An 18,482-nucleotide genomic window follows, 5' to 3' on the forward strand; every position below is an offset into this window, starting at 1 on the left:
CCCAGCTCTCTTGTGCCTGGTCCTGGCTGTTGGGAAAAGGATGCAGATACTCTGGACGCGTCCAGCCAATCGTAGCTCAGAATACAAGGCGCTGTTCACCTTTAACCAATCGGAGCTAAGTAATCAAAATTCCAGCCAATGGCAAGGAGATGTGAATCGGACCCCTGCTACCTAGCCAAATTGAGACGATCAGAGAATGTTATTGATTCTCGTCTGAGTCATTTTACTGTAAATCATAACTAAGATACTTGTATCGATCTTGCACAGCATCATATTAAGTCTATTATTTCAATCACTATAAATATTTATACATTATTATTATTCAAAATCAGAATAAGCATCAGGAAGCCTGTACTAGTCCCACAATGGGAAAATGTGCAATCTACAGCAGCATAAATGGAAGGAGTGGTGGTCAAAAGATAAAACAAAGTATTCTATGCACTAAAGAAAATGCCAGGAGACTGAAATGTACAACTGCACAAAAAAAGTTTCATAAAAAGAACTGTACATAGTGCAAAGTATAAAAATGTAGTATAAAAAGCATATTTGCTATATTTAACTGTATTGACTCGACATAAGATATTTACAATGTGTGAGTTTTTTATTATTATTATTATCATCAATTTTCTGATCTGCTTATCATCACAATGTTCACGGGGTGCGCTGGATCCTATAATAACATCAACAATAATAATAACTAATAAATAATACTGTAATAATACAATACATATTGATTTATATAGCGCTTTAACAACAGCTGAAGTTGTTATTATTTTTTTATTATTATTCTGATCATCCATACGTGCATTTTTTTTTAAATCCTCCAAACAGCACAGGGGTAGCCCAGCTGTCTTCGGGCAATAGTGATCGTCCTCGTCATTAGCATCATTACACAAATGCGGTGATATCGAAGTGCTGCTGTATGTATTTACCAGTATTTGCTACTCACTACATTCCATTATAGCCACTCTTGCAGAATCCAACCCAATACAAGACTTGCATAAACAGCATCATTGCACCGAAATGTATTTCACAAGTAATTTCATAATTGTGGTCGTGTGATCCGTTAAATAGTATTGTGATGTTTTCCTTATTTGACACATTTTAGACATAGCTCTCAGATAGAAAAAAGGTTTTTTACTATACTTAAATTGAGTAATAGGCAATAAATGAACGTGCATGTCACAGTATATGCCAATTTCAATACCAGTTTACGCCAATTTCTTCACATTACTACTATTGTTATGATGACAACACAATCATTCAAACTACCGCATTAGCTATTCAACCACAAAATACTATGCAAATTATATAATCCAGTCAAGAGACAGCGGAATGCAAACACAGAGGGTGTTGCTGTCACCGTGCGTAAAACTGCGGAATTACACAAAGTAGTACATCACATGCACCTCAAGCGCGTGTTGACGGTGACGAGAAAGGATCGGCTTGAATACGTCTTGCGCGTTATTAGACGATCAGACGGGGATTTGTTGTCACAGACGATGAGTTGACATTGAATCAGAAGGTGACCAACTGAGCAGCTGTCAAGTTCGCAGATGTGTCGCACAGGTCTTAACGCAAGGGGACACATTCGATCCGAAGCCACGCGGTCCAATTTTGCTAATTGCGTCATACGTTCTTTTCTTTTCCTTCTTGACTCTCTCCTTGAAGCTCTGTTAAATTGCCCAGGTGCGTGAAATATTTCTAGTAGATGCTGTTAGTGTTGGGAAAAAAGTGAATCATACGTGGACGGTTGCCTTGGTAATTTAAATCAAGTGGGTGCATGCATGGTTGTTACAGTTGTTGGTTACAGTGTGGCAGCGATGAGGGCAGCAGGGCGGAGGAGATGCACCGTTGGATAAGTGGCAAATATTTTAATTTCAGACTCTGTAGATTTGATTTCTAATGGTTTTGGAACAGACAGACACACTTTTTTTCCTAGTGTTAGAAAATTATGTGAATGGGGTTTTCCTGGTGCACCTCTGACAAAACCAAATCCAATAGCATCACGCAAATTAAATTAATGGCTTAAAGGACAACCGACGTCTCCGGACAAGTTGTGTCCATAATTTGTAAAATGGCTTCAAATGACTTCTACTGAGCGTATTTTACAAAGATTCCACCGCATATAGCTATATTTTACGTTTTAAGACTCACTCTGAATATTCAGGAAGTCTTGTTTTTGAGTTGGTGACGAGTCCGTATGTGACGTCACGAAAGGACCGCCCCCTGACCGAAAAAAAGACAAATTGTAGCAGTCCTTCCATCACGTCAATGTATTTTGCTGTACGTTTGGTCTGAGAACCGTGTTGCACCCAAAAGCCGCCAGAAGAGGGAGTCCAAGCTCCATATAAGGAATTTATCAGCCTGTGGAAGGAGAGGTGGCCACTGGAGGTCGCCATTTTGTGCCTCTTTTGTGATGATCCATTGTTGCACCAATGTTGCCTCAAAATGGCATGAAATAAATTATTTAATCGATTGCAAACGTATGCTTTCCTGTTCAGAACTATTTGAATCATATTCAGAACTGGATGTGTAACAAGAAAGCATATTCTCCGAATCTGAAGCCATTGTTTTGATTCTCCAGCAATGCAAGACGTCTTGGCGTGACGTCACGAACTGGGGGCGGGACCTTCTGTAAATGCCCAATTCGCAGCTCAATTTTTTTGCAGATTTTGGACACTTTAAGTCATTTTTATTGGTGTTTTGCATTTGAGTAAAACTATACTGCATGTTTTGGGTATTTTAGATGCTATAAAACGTTTTTCTGATGTCAGTTAAAAAAAAAAAAGTGACGTCGGTTGCCCTTTAAATGTATTGTTACAGATGCAAACACTATGTCAACAACACTTTTCCTTTCCCCATTTTAAAAACAGATTTTTTTGGACCCAAATATTCAGCCCTGGAAAAAAATATCGTCTAACAATGTCAGGTAAGAGCGAACTTTTCACCGAAGACTTTTGCACATTTACACAAAACAATCATAGTTCGCTACCGTCAGGTTGACCTATTTGCAGATTTTCAATTTGGATTTTAAAACTAGATGCGTTTTACACTGAAAGCTCATTATAACATACTGTACTTTAAAAAAGTGTGGATATTTGTGGCATTTTAGTGCATATGAACTATGTTCGAATACAATGAGGCGCTTCATGAGAAGAAACGAGCGTCAGCACAGAGCGCTTATGCGTAGGTGGAACTGTCGCGGCTTGGAATTAAGTGGATTTACGTGGGGTAGGAGATGTGAGACAATCTTTTTTGTCAATGGATAGTACAGCTTCGTGTTTGCTTTCAACATTTAGCTTGTAGCAGATGTGCACATTCCACCATGACATCTCTGATCCACCGGTGAAAACGAGGCTTTGATCCTCTCTTTCATCTAGAACTGCTTCATGCAACAAAGATGGTGCAGAAAAGTCTTAAGATTGAATGAGTGGATGTGTTTTTTTGTATTGTGGCACATCATTTGTTAGTTTCTTTTTACTTTAAAATGGCGCCGCAAGGCTGCCTTCACGGCAGCTCATATTTTGTTTTTCCACTACTTCCTTTCTCTCCTCTTACTTTCATGACTTTGCTGCTGTGAGATGTAAATTTCTCCACTGTGAGACTATTAAAGGCTAATCTAATTTAATTTAATCTACTCAAATCTAATCTAATCTCATGTCTACTCCAGATCAGGTTTTAGATTATAGTCATCATTTTAAGATCATATTTGCGACATGTTTACAGCAGTAAAGGTCTTCACATTTCTCCTCCAAAATGGAACGTTCTTTAAACGCTGGTTTGCATCAGTGAAATATGAAAAATCATTTGTTTGATAAATCACACAGCGTATCTCAAGATTACGTAAAATGAAACCGTGCTGCAATTTTGCGAATTTGACAGATGCAATCCCGGGTGTAGTCATTTAGTGGATCATCTTCAACATCTGATTGAGTGAGCAATCAATTCTGCACTTGTTTTTGCCTGCAGAAATCTTTCATGAATCAGGCGCTAAATGCTAACTTGAACTTTTTGTTCCCGACGTGGTTGCAGCAGAGGTGAAGGCACGTTGTAGTTTACCTTCTACCAAACTGGAGAAGATGAAAGCGGCTAAAACCTTAGTGGAAAAAGCAATCAAGGTCATGACAAAGACGGATTGAATCCACAGTACGGCCTGTGTGTAAACTTTACTGGATACTAATTACCTTTGTTATTGACGTTGGCTTCAGATGCAGAAAGTATTTTCAGTGCAGGGGCGCTATCCTGTGATCCGCGCTGGTTTACGGGCCAGAGGATGGGTGGAGCATTATTTGCCCAACGCAGGCCATGGAACGTCCCCTCGCCACAGTGAGGACAAGGATGATGATGGTGATGCCAAGACTGAAGCATATAATTGTGGTCAGATAAATGGTCAGTTTTATCACTTGTTCATGAAATAAAAAAAAAAAAACCCAAATTGGTGATTTATTGATTTCAGCGCACTTTTACAAATAGCATTCAACCTCTTTCCTGATCCATTTTCAGAGAAAGGGGATGACGGTGAGCAAGACAACCTAGATGACATGTATGACTTCATGGTAAAAGAATGTTCGAATGGACCATCCAACATACCTCCTTTTACGTGAATATCTCTTTATAGTTCATTTTGGCAAACAAGCTGAATTTTAATTGTGTTTTGTAAATGTGTAGACAAGTGCGTACAAGTGTTATACTTGTCAGCATACTTTTTTTGTGTGTGAGCCCTCACATCCTAAACAAACACAAAAAAATACTAGACGTTCTGAATGATGTTTAAAAAATGCAATATTGCAATTAATATAGTCCCGTAATTAACTATAAAAACAGTACTCATGGCTTTATACAGTTAGTTGTTGTAAAAACAACAGCTGGAATATAATCATTTTATGGTGGCTGTTGGCAGTAAACTGATAAACCCAACTATGACAAATTAATAAAAACAGAAATATGATTTGTTTGGGTAAATTTCCAGCAATCGCAGCTGACGGTATTTCACCGTTAAAAATACAGTTCCTGTACAAATAATGATATAAAAAGGATGTTTCTTGATGTCACAATGTTTTTTTAATCCTTCCATGGTTTATAATTTTTTCATATTATTTACCCTCCATTTAGAACCAGGAAACATTACAAAAAATATTTTAGATGCTTTCAGCGCCATTTTGTTGATTGTAGTTGTGGTGAGAAAATAAATAGAAACACAGATGTATTAATTCCACCGCCCCCCAAAAAAGTAAAAATAAATCTGTTTTTTTTTCTGAGGACTCGAAATACAAGTAATAAAAAGTGTCTGTAAAGTATGTACCATATTTTCTGCTGTATAAGGCACACCCAAAATACTTGATTTTCTTTAAAAGATGACCTTGCGCCTAATACGCAGGATCGCCTTATATATGAAGTAATATTGAGCCACAATCAAAAATAAAAACCGACTCCATTTCCCCCTGTAGAAGAAGTGGTGCGTGTCCCCAGCATCTACTGTCGCACCTTATAATGTCGTGTGCCTTATATTTGGAAACTTTTATAGATTTCTATGTTATATTTGGAAAACTTTTGTGATTCATTGAAGGTGCGTCTTATAGTCTGGTGCGCCTTATATATGGAAAAAGTTTGAAAAGACCCCATTCATTGGGGTGCGCCTTATACACTAGAAGATACGGTACTATCACACATAATAAAATGAATTCATATACATAATAATATGAATTCATATGAATATCATGTTTGAACCATGGCAAACAGTTGTTTGTTCGTTTTTTTTTTTCGTTTGTTTTGCTGTTTGTAGTCTCACCTGGTTCGAAATCAGAGGCCTTTCTTCTACTGGACCTCACGCCATGATCCCACCCAGTGTCGTTCGCTCCAAAATGACCAAATCACCAACCACTATGCCAACACCGCAAACTTCACCACCAAGGTCTCCCCTTGAATTCTGAAAACATATGCATAACGTTATCGAGAGGAGTGCAAGTGATGGTATTTTGTGTTGCTGTTTCAGGTGGGTCTCTGTGTGAACCTGCGTAACCTTAGGTGGTATGCCACCGCAGACCCTGATACCTTCTTTCCGAGATGTTACAGGCTTGGGGCAGAAGATGAGAGAGATGCATTCATCGGTCTGCTCTACACTGTTATCACATTGTCTGACACAGACTCCCCCCCACCACCCAATCTTTCCTTGTGCTTTTATTCCGTGTAACCAAAGAGGACTTCAGAAGGACGGCTTGCAGCAGTCTGCTAAAGCACGTGGTGCAAACGAGCATGAAGACAAATGAATCAACACAGGATGAAGTGGGGAAAGCTGAAAACGCCATCTCCGTCGGTAAAGTGGGAGATTGAATGCTAAATTTGACACGCACATCAAAGAAGGTGGCCATTGCTACCGAGGCCAATGTTTGTTATTTGTCCCCTCACAGTCAGTGCGGGAGTGATCAACACGGCCTTGCAGAGGTGTCAGGAGTATTTGGGAGTCTTAGCGCACAGCGACATCGATGTGACTGTGAAACCTCTGCCGTTCGTGGAGGAAAATCAATGGAATCACTTTCTGCAAAAGTACTACTTGGTTGTGCAGTGAGTGCATTTTAATATCACTTTACGGTTGCTAACCAATTACAAGGCACGCAGATACAAAGAACCATCCGCTCTCGCACTCACACCTAGGGATGATTTGGAATGTTCCATTAGCCTGCCAAGCATGTTTTGGGAGGGTGGGGGGAAATCAAAGTACCCCGAGAAAACCCACTGCAAATTGACTAAATACATTGGGCAGTACCAAGTTTTACTCAGAGATGGCTTTATGTGTCCCTGGTGGAAAATAAGAAGTTATCATATTTATAAGTCCCATGCTTAGCTGGCCAACCAAACAATAAGCCCACAGTCAAGGCGCAGATGGCCACATTAAATCTGAGTGAAACAGACACACCAAGGTACACTGTCAGCTTCACAGAATTTAGGACTTGGGAAACTCCTTTTAACAGGAGTAATTTAGGACTCCATATTCCTTCACAGGAAGAGGTCATTAGCCAGGTTACAAATTTATCAGTTCATGGAAAATACAATGTTTTATTGCTTACAGCTGTTGGTGCTCAGAACGTCCAAAGGTGTGGTATTATAATCAAGAAAACTAGGTTTTACTAATGTATGACTTTAATTTGCATGTACTCTCAATAAATAACTTGGCAGAGGGCCGCAGAATTCAGACGTATGTCATGGATGACTATGTTTCCTGCCGGCAGTAAAAGACAATCTTTCGCGTTCCCAGTCCACAGTGTCTGACTGTCATATCGCTGACAGTCCCTAGAACAAATTTAAAAAATGTCAAAGCACAACAGGTTTTTCAGCCAAGGTATACATTTTTTTGTTATTAATTTTGTACAGTAATTATAATCATTTAACTGTGTGTAGTAAAGGTGCATCGATCAGAAGCAGTGATGGCTTTGTGGAACGCTGCCAGGCCATGTTGGTCCGACTGAAGGAAGTGTGTCCTCAGATGGACACTGATGGAGTCAATAACATCTGGATTATAAAACCTGGTGCTATGTCAAGAGGAAGAGGTGAGGCATTTGTTCCTGCTCTATATTAATGGTTACACGTTTGTTTTTAAATGTAAAAAATGCAGTATTCTGTATAGCAGCTGTTCGCATCCTCGGGGTCACAGACCGGTATCAGTCGGTGCAGAAAGAATAACATTTTACTTCAGTATCATTCATTTTGGAATCTGAAAGATGTTCTATTTTAAAAAATTCATTGTTAAATCTGTCTACAGCACAATTGTCAAAGTCAAGGCCCGGGGGCTAAATCTGGCCCACCACATCATTTTATTCGGCCCGTGAAAGCAAATAAAAGTTAAGAAATGTCATGATGCTTGTTAAAGTCTGAAGCAAAATTTAAAATTGTTCCATGTAAACCACAAAAACAGTCATTATTTTTGACTTCAAATTAGAAAACTAGTTATTCATTAATTTGTTGTGCGTTCTGTATGCAGTATGTGGAGGAGATGAAATGGTTTTCCCACATTCATAATGGCCCCCGAGAAGAAACCATAACTACAATATGTCCTGTGGCAAAAAAAAGGAGTTTGACACTTTTGGTCTCCACTATGTCAGGCTTGACGTGGGGCCATGCGCACTTCTCTGTTATGTAATAAGTTGCCGCTAAAAATTAAACCTGTAAAAGTTTTCGGAACGTTTTTTGGGGGAAAGGGAAAAGGCCAAGCCTGGAGACAGAAAAGGAGCCTGTGAAAATAATGGGTATATTTTATTGACAGTATCAGCAGTGTCATGATAAATGTTTATTATTCTGTTTAGAAAATACCATAGTTTTTATATGCAGGTCACATCATATTTTGTTACAAGGATAGTCTGAAAATTTTATCTGTCTTGAAATCGGTCTGTGGGGCAAAAAGGTTTGGGGCTGCTACTGTAAAGAGAACGAAGAAACTCCAAATCCTCATCATCTCCTCGAATCGATCTAATCTTTTCTTTTACATGGCACTATCCAGGTATTGTTTGCATGAATCGCTTGGATCAGATTTTAGCATTGGTAGACTCTGACAACGCCATGGTGAAAGATAGCAAGTGGGTGGTTCAGAAGTACCTGGAAGATCCTTTGTTGGTCAATGGAACCAAGTTTGACCTGCGTCAGTGGTTTCTTGTCACCGACTGGAACCCTCTGACCGTTTGGTTCTACAGGGAGTGCTACCTTAGGTTCTCCACGCAGCCTTACTCCACAAAAAGACTTGATAGGTAAAAATATTTTACAAATCATTTCTGAACGTTTGAAACCATACATGTGAATTTAATCAATTACACTTTTTTTAAAGAAACACTAGAGCTCAATCCCCTCATGGGAGTTATTTGACAGAAATTTGCTAGGCTTTCAACTTACATGATGGCCGTTAACCATCATACACTCTTAATGGCATTTTATTTGTTATATGTATGTTGCTTTTACAAACACTCACTACCCTGAAAAGACTCCCAAAATATTGTTTAATAAAATCTTCATAATTCTATGTAGAAAGTTTAATTTTGAATAGTAATTTCAATGTAGTAGAACTCAACACGCTAGCTTAGTTAGTTGCTATGCTAACTGGTGAAGGACAAACTGGGCTAAAAAATGTGCTGTTAGTCTTGGTTTAACTCTGTTGTGGGTAAATTTATTGTAAAAACATACGTATATGAAAAATAATGTCTATTTTTCATATACTTACAATATTAATTACATAAATTAAATAAAAATAAATTTCAATACATACAACACTATAATAATAATAATACATTTCATTTATATGGTTAAAGCTTGGCGTCATTTTTGCTGAGTCATTGCTATTTTTCAAAAAGCGCTACAATTCTGGAAGGACCAATATAATAATGTCATTTTAAATGAACACTCACTATCATTGTCTCATCAGCTCAGTCCATTTGTGCAACAATTCCATCCAGAGGCACCTCCAGCCATCAAATGAGCGCCATCCAAGCGTGCCAATGGACAACATGTGGTCCAGCACTGACTTCAAAGCCTTTCTACAAAAGCAAGGCCATGGGGCACAGTGGGACAAGGTGGTGGTCCCGGGAATGCAACAAGCTGTGGTCCATGTCTTGCAGACAGCGCAGGACCAAGTTGAGCACCGCAAGGCATCCTTTGAATTATACGGTGCCGATTTCATGTTGGGAAATGATTTGAGGCCTTGGCTACTTGAAGTCAACGCATGTCCAACAATGGCCTGCACCAGCGTTGTCACAGCTCGCCTCTGCCCCGCCGTGCAGCTGGACACACTGAAGGTGGTGCTGGACAGACGAACCAACCCCAACGCCTTCACAGGAGGCTTCCGCTTGATCTACAAACAGGTGACTAAAGTACAACAGGCCTACAAGGCAAAGAATATAGCATGTTATATGGCACAGAACACATAAAATTGGATTGGTTTAGCCTTTATTAGTCTCGCAGTGGAGACCTTTACATTTTACAGCAAAGGCAGCCACTCTCGCGGCGCCATCTTGAAGTGAAAAGATCAAAAAACAAAATAACAAATAATGTCACACAACACAAAAGACACAGACAGTCATTAAATCTGAAGCACTTTCTGCACCGTCTTTGTTGCATGAAGCAGTTCAAGATGAAAGAGTCCTTTTCACTAGTGGATCAGAGATGTCATGAAAAGCGACTGTCTCACATCTCCTGTCCAACGTAAATCCGCTTCAATTCTAAGCCGCGACATTTCCACATACGCATCGGCGTTCTACGCTGACGCTCCTTTCTTCTCATCGCGGGCTCCTCGAGCCATGCATCCATCCAGCCGCAGACTGTCCAACAGCACCAACCTGTCTGGTGAACAAAGTGGGGCTGTGAAAATGCTGGCACTGACATTCCTCCCAAATGAAAAACGGTGCTGCCGAAAAGCCGCAACCGTAATAGGGGTGTGCGCCATACATCCAAGGCATTGTCTGTTCACCATGATATGGTACTGTCCCTACATTGTAGCAAGATGGCGAACCAAGGCGATCATACGTGAATACCTTGGGTCTCCTGTGTTCTCGTCGTGGCCGTTGATTTCCCCCAATATCAGGATTACTGGGGGTTGGCTGGGGAAAAGGGGGACACACCGTCACAGGTGCATCATTTTCCGGACCAATGTTGCCCTCCTGAGGTTGGTCAACTTCCGCAGCTCCCGGCTCTGTCCCCGGCAGTTCATTCCCCAGTTGATTGTCATCATGGTGGGTTGTCTCCACGAAGCTCACGTCCCGCGGTTCTGGTGAGTCTGGTCGGGTGCTCTGGCGATGCAACACTGGATAATACTCATCCTCCTCATCATCCTCTTCCGGATCCATTTCCGGCATCTTGTTCGGTCGTTGCCGAGTGGACTTTTCCTTGGACTGGGACTGTAGTGAAGTCTCTAATGGCAAATGATCACATGGCAGCAAGAGATTGCGGTGGAGTATCCTAGATCTGCCCTTCCCCCTCTCAGGTTTCAGCTCATAAACTGGAATGTCTTGGCTGACTTGACGAACCACTGTATGAACAACATCCTCCCAGTGGTTTCTCAGTTTGCCTGAACCTCCACGTGGGGTTAAGTTTCGAACCAGAACACGATCACCGGGCAACAGGGTAGAATACTTTAGTTTACTGTCATATAGTCTCTTACTCCTGGCAGCAGCTTTGTTGTTATTTTCTTGCGTGATCGCATACGCTTCCTCCATGCCCTGTTTCCACTTCTTCACATAGTCCTTCTGGTTGGTTTCACCCTGGTTAGAGTCTGGATTCAAACTAAACAACATATCAACTGGCAAACGTGGTGAACGTCCATAAAGTAAGTAAAAAGGTGAGAACCCTGTCACCTCACTTTTGGTACAGTTGTAAGCATAAACGAGTTTGTTTAGTGAGTCTTTCCAGTTACTCTTTTGTTTCTCTGTCAGTGTCTTTAACATCTGGATCAGTGTTCGATTAAATCGTTCAACCTGTCCATTTCCCTGTGGATGGTAGGGGGTTGTCCTTGAACCCGCAACCCCACAATATTCCTTCAGTTGAGCAAAAAGTTGATTTTCAAATTCACCACCCTGATCATGGTGAATTCGAAGGGGGAACCCAAACTTTAAAGCATAGTCATTAAATATTTTGTTTGCCGCTGTTTTGCCAGATTTGGACGTTGTAGCATAAACTTGAGCGAAACGTGTAAAATGGTCTACTAGCACAAGCACGTATTCATAACCACCCTTACATTTGTCAAGATGCAAAAAGTCAACGGAGACAAGTTCAAAAGGCTGAGTAGTCACAATATTAGTGAGAGGGGCTCTGGTCTCACGGTTGGGCTTTTTGTGTTTTAGGCACACACACTCTCTCAGTACATAGTCCTCTATTTCTTTTTGCATAAAGGGCCAGTAAAAACGATCCCTTACAAGGGAAAGAGTCCTTTCTACACCATGGTGGCCCATTTCATCATGCAGGTCTTTTAACACTGTCACCTTGTGTTTTTCAGGAAGCAGTAGTTGGGTTCTGTTTGCCGTTTTTCTGTACAAAACACCTCTGTCATTAAAGTGTAGCTTGTCCCATTCCCTCACAAGACAAACAACTTGAGGACAATGCTTTCTTAGTTCAGTACCTAGCGGTTTCGTCTCCGCCAGTTTGTATCTAATAATATGTCCTATAATGGGGTCAGTCTCTTGATCTAGCTTGATCTGTCCAACAGTCAATGGGGCTATCGGTGTGTTTAGTGACACCTCGGCACACGTAGCTGAGATTCCCATAGACCAAGCTGCACTAGACTCGTTCTGTTGGTCAACCGCTTGTACGGCAGCACTCACAGCATCATATGACATTTCTTTTGTACATCCTTCCATATATGTTACCATATCAAGGGGCATCCTAGATAAACTGTCTGCATCAACATTTTCCTTACCGGGACGATATTTAACAGTAAAATTAAAATCAGAAAGTTCTGCGACCCACCTGCACCCAGTTGCATTTAACTTAGCAGTCGACAGTACATAAGTGAGTGGATTATTGTCACTATACACAGTGAAGAATGGTGCATAGTACAAATAATCACGAAACTTGTCTGTGATCGCCCACTTAAGCGCCAAAAATTCCAACTTGCCCGAGTGTAAGTTATAATTCTTCTCAGCTGCAGTTAATGTCCGAGAGCCATAGGCTATCACGCGAAGTTTGCCATTTTGTCTTTGGTACAACACAGCACCTAAACCCCGGTTAGAGGCATCTGTATGCAAAATGAAAGGATGCGCGAAGTCAGGAAAACCTAAAACTGGTGGTTGAACTAAACAGTCTATTAGCTGCTCTAACACTGACTGATGCTCATCACTCCACTCAATACGTGTGTTGGAAGACACACTGTTATGTCTCACTTTCCATTTTTGTCTTTGATGCTGCTGAGTCTCAACATTCAGAGGGGCTTTAAGCAAAGCATACAAGGGACTAGCGATACAAGAGAAATCTTTGATGTATTGCCTATAATAGCTTAATAGTCCCAAAATGGCTCGAAGCTCACCGACAGTGCCTGGCTGCTTGTTTTTCAGGGCACGCACTGCTGCTGTATCTGCCGGGTCCATTCGGCTCCCCTCAGCAGAGACAATCCTGCCGAGGTACCTCACTTCCGGCTTGAAGAGGTCACACTTTCGGGCTTTGAGTTTTATTCCATTTTCCCTGAGACGTCGCAACACTCGTCTGACGTCCTCAACGTGGTTGTCAAATGTCCCGCTGAAAACAAGAATGTCATCAAGATAGGGGACACATATTTCGTCCCGTAACCCCTCCAGACATTGTTCCATACACCGCTGGAACGCTGCTGGTGCATTCATGAGTCCAAACGGAATTCGAATCCATTCATAAAGGCCCCAAGGGGTCACGAAGGCAGTCAGGTGTCGGCTCCCTTTGGACATGAACCCCTGGTGGTATGCTTTGCCTTGGTCCAGCAGCGAGAAGATGGTGTTACCCCCAAGGCTATCCACCACGTCCTGTACCCGTGGGATGGGGTGCCGGTCAGGGTGTGTTTTCCGGTTCAGCTCTCTGTAATCAATACATAAGCGCAGTGTACCATCTTTTTTCCTGACACAGACGACAGGGGATGAGTAAGAGGAAGTGGACTTTTCCACCCACCCCTGCGCTATCAAGTCCTGTAAATAATCTTTCACCTCTCTGTACATTGGCTTTGGGACAGACATATATGTCTTTGAAACGGGCTCAGTGTCTTTCAACAAAATGTCCATTTGTAGGTTTTCCACACACCCTATGTCGTCGTCCGATTTTGAAAATGATGCCGATTCCTCTCTCAACATCTGCTGAACGGTCTTTCTTTTATCTTCGTCCAAATGAGAAAGGTCAATTGGGGGGTCCCACTGCTCACTGAGAGCGATGGTGGTATTCTGGACATGGACCTCATTGACAACCGCTGAAGGAAGGTCCCTTTTAAATATGTTAGCTGGGTAGACAGACCCTACTGACTGCACTGTACCAATAATAGTCTTTACTGGAAACCTAATATCATGATTAGTAGGGTTCTGGACACTAACAACTATCCTAGGGATGGAACCTGCCTTTACTGAGACCAACGAGTCACAAAGCTCGAGGCCATCTGGCCACTGTGGGTTTTCACTTGGCTCAAAAACTAATGTAACATCTTCCTTAAAGGGCTTAGCCTGTACTTTGCATGGAATAATAAGTGAGCTATGCCTGGCTATAGTGAATCTCTCATTTGTTGTTTTTACACGGTACTCATGTGCTTGTCCCAGACTAACTGCTTTTATGAAAGTGGCAGCTTTATTGCGCTTAAGGTGGGGAAAAGCTAGTCTAACCGATTTCAAGAGCTTTTCTGCATCCCCTGTTTGTGACTCATTAGAGAGGCTATCTAACACAAGACGCTCAATGACATTAAACCCTATGATAGGACACTGTTGCTGGTCACCTTTTAGTACTAATACTGGTACAAGTAGCCCTGGATCATTAGCACCAAGTTTAAATGGTATCTCAAGCCATCCTACATAAGGCATATCCGTTCCATTAGCTGCCACAATATTGAGAGTGTTATCAGGGTCAATAAGCTCATTCACATTTTTCAATGACACGTCAGGTAAGTTCGTTTGTTTCCATAACTCATCTACAGCACACACCTGGGACCCCGAGTCCCAGAGTGCTTCAACCCTTTTGTTACCCAAAAAGCACCGAATAAGACATTTCTTCCCCACTAACTCCCTGACCGAAGGTAATTTGCCACACTGTTTCTTATCTGTACGCTCGACAAATGACTGCTTATATCTCTTCTGAACGGGGCCACATGTGTGGGGCTTACATTCCATTTTCATAGCACCACTGTAACGCTGGGACCTATCTGTCTCTGTGGTCACACCATGTCCCACTGGGGTAACCCTTTCTAGTTTAAAGCATGGTTCCTAGCTGAGTTCTGTGCTTTGCAGCCTGCTCTGAAATGTTCACTACTTCCACATTTAAAACAGTGCTGACAATATTCTTCACCTGTCTGAATACAAGAATAACACCTGGGCTGAGGGCGAAGGGGCATGTAGTACTGCTGAGGGGCGAACCGCTGCTGGAACTGTGCTGCCCCCCTCATCGACCTGGGGCCTGGTGCTGGGTGGTACTGCTGAAGAGCTGATGGGGAGTGCTGGTTGTAGTAGTGCCTGGCTGGTGGATCTACCTGATATTGTGAAGGTGGAGTGAAGGCGACCTGTTCAGGGTAGTGGTCAGGCAGGCGTTCAGGTCCTCCGCTGGTGGGCTGAGAAGTGGCTGTTGGTTTCTGAATAGTCTCTTTGATCTGGGACACTTCTGCACGCAGCTCTTTTAACAGCATCATCTCTGACCTCATCTCTTTGATCTCTGAAAGGAGTTCATTCGGCACAGTAAAAGTATTCTGCTTTAAGACTGTCTTCTTCCCAATCGGGACTGGTGTGTCATCTAACTGGACAGTGTTCAGCGTTGTCACCCGTGCAGCAGCATTTTTCTTTTTTTCCTGTCGCTCTTTTTCATTTGCACATGCCATGTTTAATTTTTCTAACAGTACTTCATCTGATGTGGTGGTTAGCAGGAGGAAAGGTTGCATATCACTCTTTACATTGTCACTCTGTAACCCCGTCAGAACTGTGTGCAGGAATAAACTCTGGACCAACGTGGGATCATACTTCACCCCTGATTCAGCCTCTTGAGATGCAGAAAGAATCCTTTGACGAAGATCCATCGCACGCAGTAGAAATTTCTGTGGGGACTCTTTATTAGTCTGCACTTCCGATGAGAGCTGCTTGTACAATTCAGTGGCTCCTCTCTCTTGATAGTGAGATCGGAGAATCCTTCGTAAAGAAGGTAGGGTGAGATTTTCTTTCCCTTCGAGGTAGCTTCTCGACTGCAGACCTGGTGTTATGGCACGAACCACTGCATCAATGATCTCATCCCCCTGGTAGCCTTTACTGAGCCCACTTTCTATCTGTCTGACCAAATTAGGAAATGTGAGTTTATCTTTTTGTCCGAGTTCACCTATTTGTCCAGATATTTTGAAATCTTTGCGCCAGGGGGCAGTGTCTGGGGGCACTATGCTTCTCTTACGCACTGCATCCCGCCCTTTTTCACTTGGTTTGGCTATTCCTAGTTCAAAATCTTTTATACTTTCAATCAAGTCCTTTACACGTAGCAAATCTGACATTCCTTCATCTTCTAGCTCTAATTCAGCTCTTTCAATGTAGGTTGACACAATATTAATTAGTTGGCCTCGAGTCTTTCCTGTAAGTTGCTCTCTTTCCAGTCCAGATATTTGGATTTCAGCACATAACTCTGACAACTGTTGAAAATTCAGTCCAAATAACTTGCCTTTGATGTCCAACTGTAATTCCTCTAACGCCATTTTCGAGAGGGTAGACGCAGTTCAGCTGGCCGGATTCACTTCAAAGTCTTCCAGTGCTCAGCTCCTCTTTGATGAATGTCTTGGCCAAAAATGCTGAAAAACAATCCGTATCCATTAAAAAGACAACAGTTGTTATGAACTTAAAAAAATGCTTTTAGTGTACAGTATACATATATGTAATTTCTATTTATTTGTTTGATTTCTCACCTTGTCAGCCTGCAGTTGAACCCCCACAATTTAGTGGAGTGAAACTAATAGTGGAAGGAAACCACATCAAGAAACCAAAATCTACAAAGCGCAGACAAAGGCTTCGTTCAACTGAGCCTCGCTCGACGCAATCTGCAAGAATCCACACAAGTTCCTCCAAAGACAATGAACACATGAGTAAAAATCATATGGAGTCATGCGAGAAGGCACAAGAGCAGTTTTGTCCGGAGAAGCAGCGACAGGCACCTTCTCCAAGGAGAGACCGACAGGACAGAGCAGAGGTTCACAATGTCAACTTAGTTCCAGAACAACATGTAGCGGAGGACCACACTGAACCCCGGATAAGGCCCCAGGGTTTGAGTGTGAGTCGTGGAGTCAGAGGAACTCCACGGGCCCAACGGAGCTTCCCATTTTCTCGCACCACCCTCCCTTGCAGTGTTTCACTTGTATGTAAATCTCCAATTAAACCAACCCATGGAGCCCACCTGTGGAAGTCCTTGCTTCCCAGGACCTTTTACGAGCCTTGTTACCGTCCCCCGGTACAGCCAACTTCTTTCTGTCGGGATCAGCTCCCCATTCTGCGGCTCGCAAGCATGCCAAGTGTGCTCTTAAACTATCGAAAACCTATGGATACCTTTCAAATTGAGTCGAGTTATCGATTTTACAAGCAGCGTTATATGCAAACTACGTGCAGATACAAATAACGATGTACCGGACGTATTTTTTGTTTCCTTCAAATTTGAAAAAAAAAAAAAAAAAAAAAAAAAATGGCGAAAAGGGGGGTGGTTCTTAGTCAAACGACAGGTAACTTAGTTTCTCTGCAATCGCAATCTAATAGATTTTATCAAAAAGACGTGTACTTTGACAAAGATTACGCTCAAGTTTGATTAAAACTTGTACTATAACATCACCGAATTTCGAATAAATGGAGTTCAATGATGTGGATAACACGTTCGTCCATTTTTTTTACGGAGACGCAACCCAATGATATTTTTTTATCCTCGCTGTCTATAAAGTGCTGCGGATGGAGCAAAACCAATTCACACAACTAATGAATTAAGAACAATGAATGCACAAAACTGTAAAATTAACAAAACAAGTCTGAGTCATGCTGAGTCAAAAGCTAAAAAAGCAATGAGGCCGTTGAAATAATCGAGGGATAAATATGAATCACATTTTTCAATCAGGTTCCTTCGGGTGTCTACACGGAACAAAACTAATACAAAGAAAATATAAGAGTAGACCCCATTCTTAAATCAGAAAAAAAACATCCAAACTACTACATGAAATCATACGAAAGGGGAATTACGTTACAGTTTGAAGCGAAGCATTTTGGGACATTCGCCATTGTGGAGAGTTGACGTCACGAACGTGTCAAATTCAGCATTTGACAAAATGAAAAATAAGAATGAAGGACAAGGAGAGAGATTGGCGTTTTCGAGATGGTTATCCAGTCACTATCTTGAGTTTGTGTCAGCACAAGAAAATAGCAAGGTACGTTTCACACTTTTACTGTTGATTAAGCGTTATTTTGTATTGTAGTAAGCTAACAGTGTGTTCATAAATAGAGCAGTGCGTATTATAACATGAAGAACTTGAAATATAAAAACAATCAAAAACAAGTGGCCAATATGTTCAAGTTAATTAAGAACAATAATTGTTTTGTCTTTATGAAAGAAGCAACACAAAATATCCTTCCAGCGTTCGAGATTGAGAATGTAAGTGTTTAATTTCTCCACCAGAGGGTGGTACCTATTTTTTTTTAAACCCAGGATTATAAAAAGTTACTTTTAAAAATAGTATTTCACAAGAAGGCAGAGCAACCCATCGAATATTTACCAAATTGTCATAGAAACAGAACCCAAATGACAGGCTCGCAGTGTACCTCTGTCGGGGCAACACATGAATTAAATCTCAAATTAAGAAC

At 41.5% G+C, this 18,482-nt stretch overlaps 1 protein-coding gene across 1 annotated transcript; it reads left to right on the forward strand.

The window, feature by feature from the left end:
- The first annotated feature begins 2,925 nt into the window (after nucleotides 1–2,925).
- On the forward strand, nucleotides 2,926–17,270 carry ttll3 (tubulin tyrosine ligase-like family, member 3). The gene is made up of 12 exons (XM_089010690.1): nucleotides 2,926–2,932; nucleotides 4,036–4,121; nucleotides 4,212–4,392; nucleotides 4,507–4,559; nucleotides 5,786–5,914; nucleotides 5,996–6,110; nucleotides 6,200–6,316; nucleotides 6,411–6,564; nucleotides 7,399–7,547; nucleotides 8,495–8,738; nucleotides 9,407–9,842; nucleotides 16,564–17,270. The coding sequence occupies exons 1-12, from the start codon at nucleotides 2,926–2,928 to the stop codon at nucleotides 17,257–17,259; spliced, it is 2,367 nt and encodes a 788-aa protein (XP_088866816.1). The 3' UTR covers nucleotides 17,260–17,270.
- Nucleotides 17,271–18,482: the final 1,212 nt, after the last annotated feature.

This window comes from Hippocampus bargibanti, linkage group LG12, assembly GCF_051943395.1.
Source record: "Hippocampus bargibanti isolate YZ-2025 linkage group LG12, ASM5194339v1, whole genome shotgun sequence".
Taxonomy (NCBI): Eukaryota; Metazoa; Chordata; class Actinopteri; order Syngnathiformes; family Syngnathidae; genus Hippocampus; species Hippocampus bargibanti.

Excerpts from the sequence above, each read along its gene's own strand:
- ttll3 (XM_089010690.1), top strand. Across the intron at positions 4,560-5,785 it reads ATGACATGTATGACTTCATG|TCTCACCTGGTTCGAAATCA; the intron begins GTAAAAGAATGT and ends TGCTGTTTGTAG. Across the intron at positions 6,111-6,199 it reads TGAGAGAGATGCATTCATCG|AGGACTTCAGAAGGACGGCT; the intron begins GTCTGCTCTACA and ends GTGTAACCAAAG.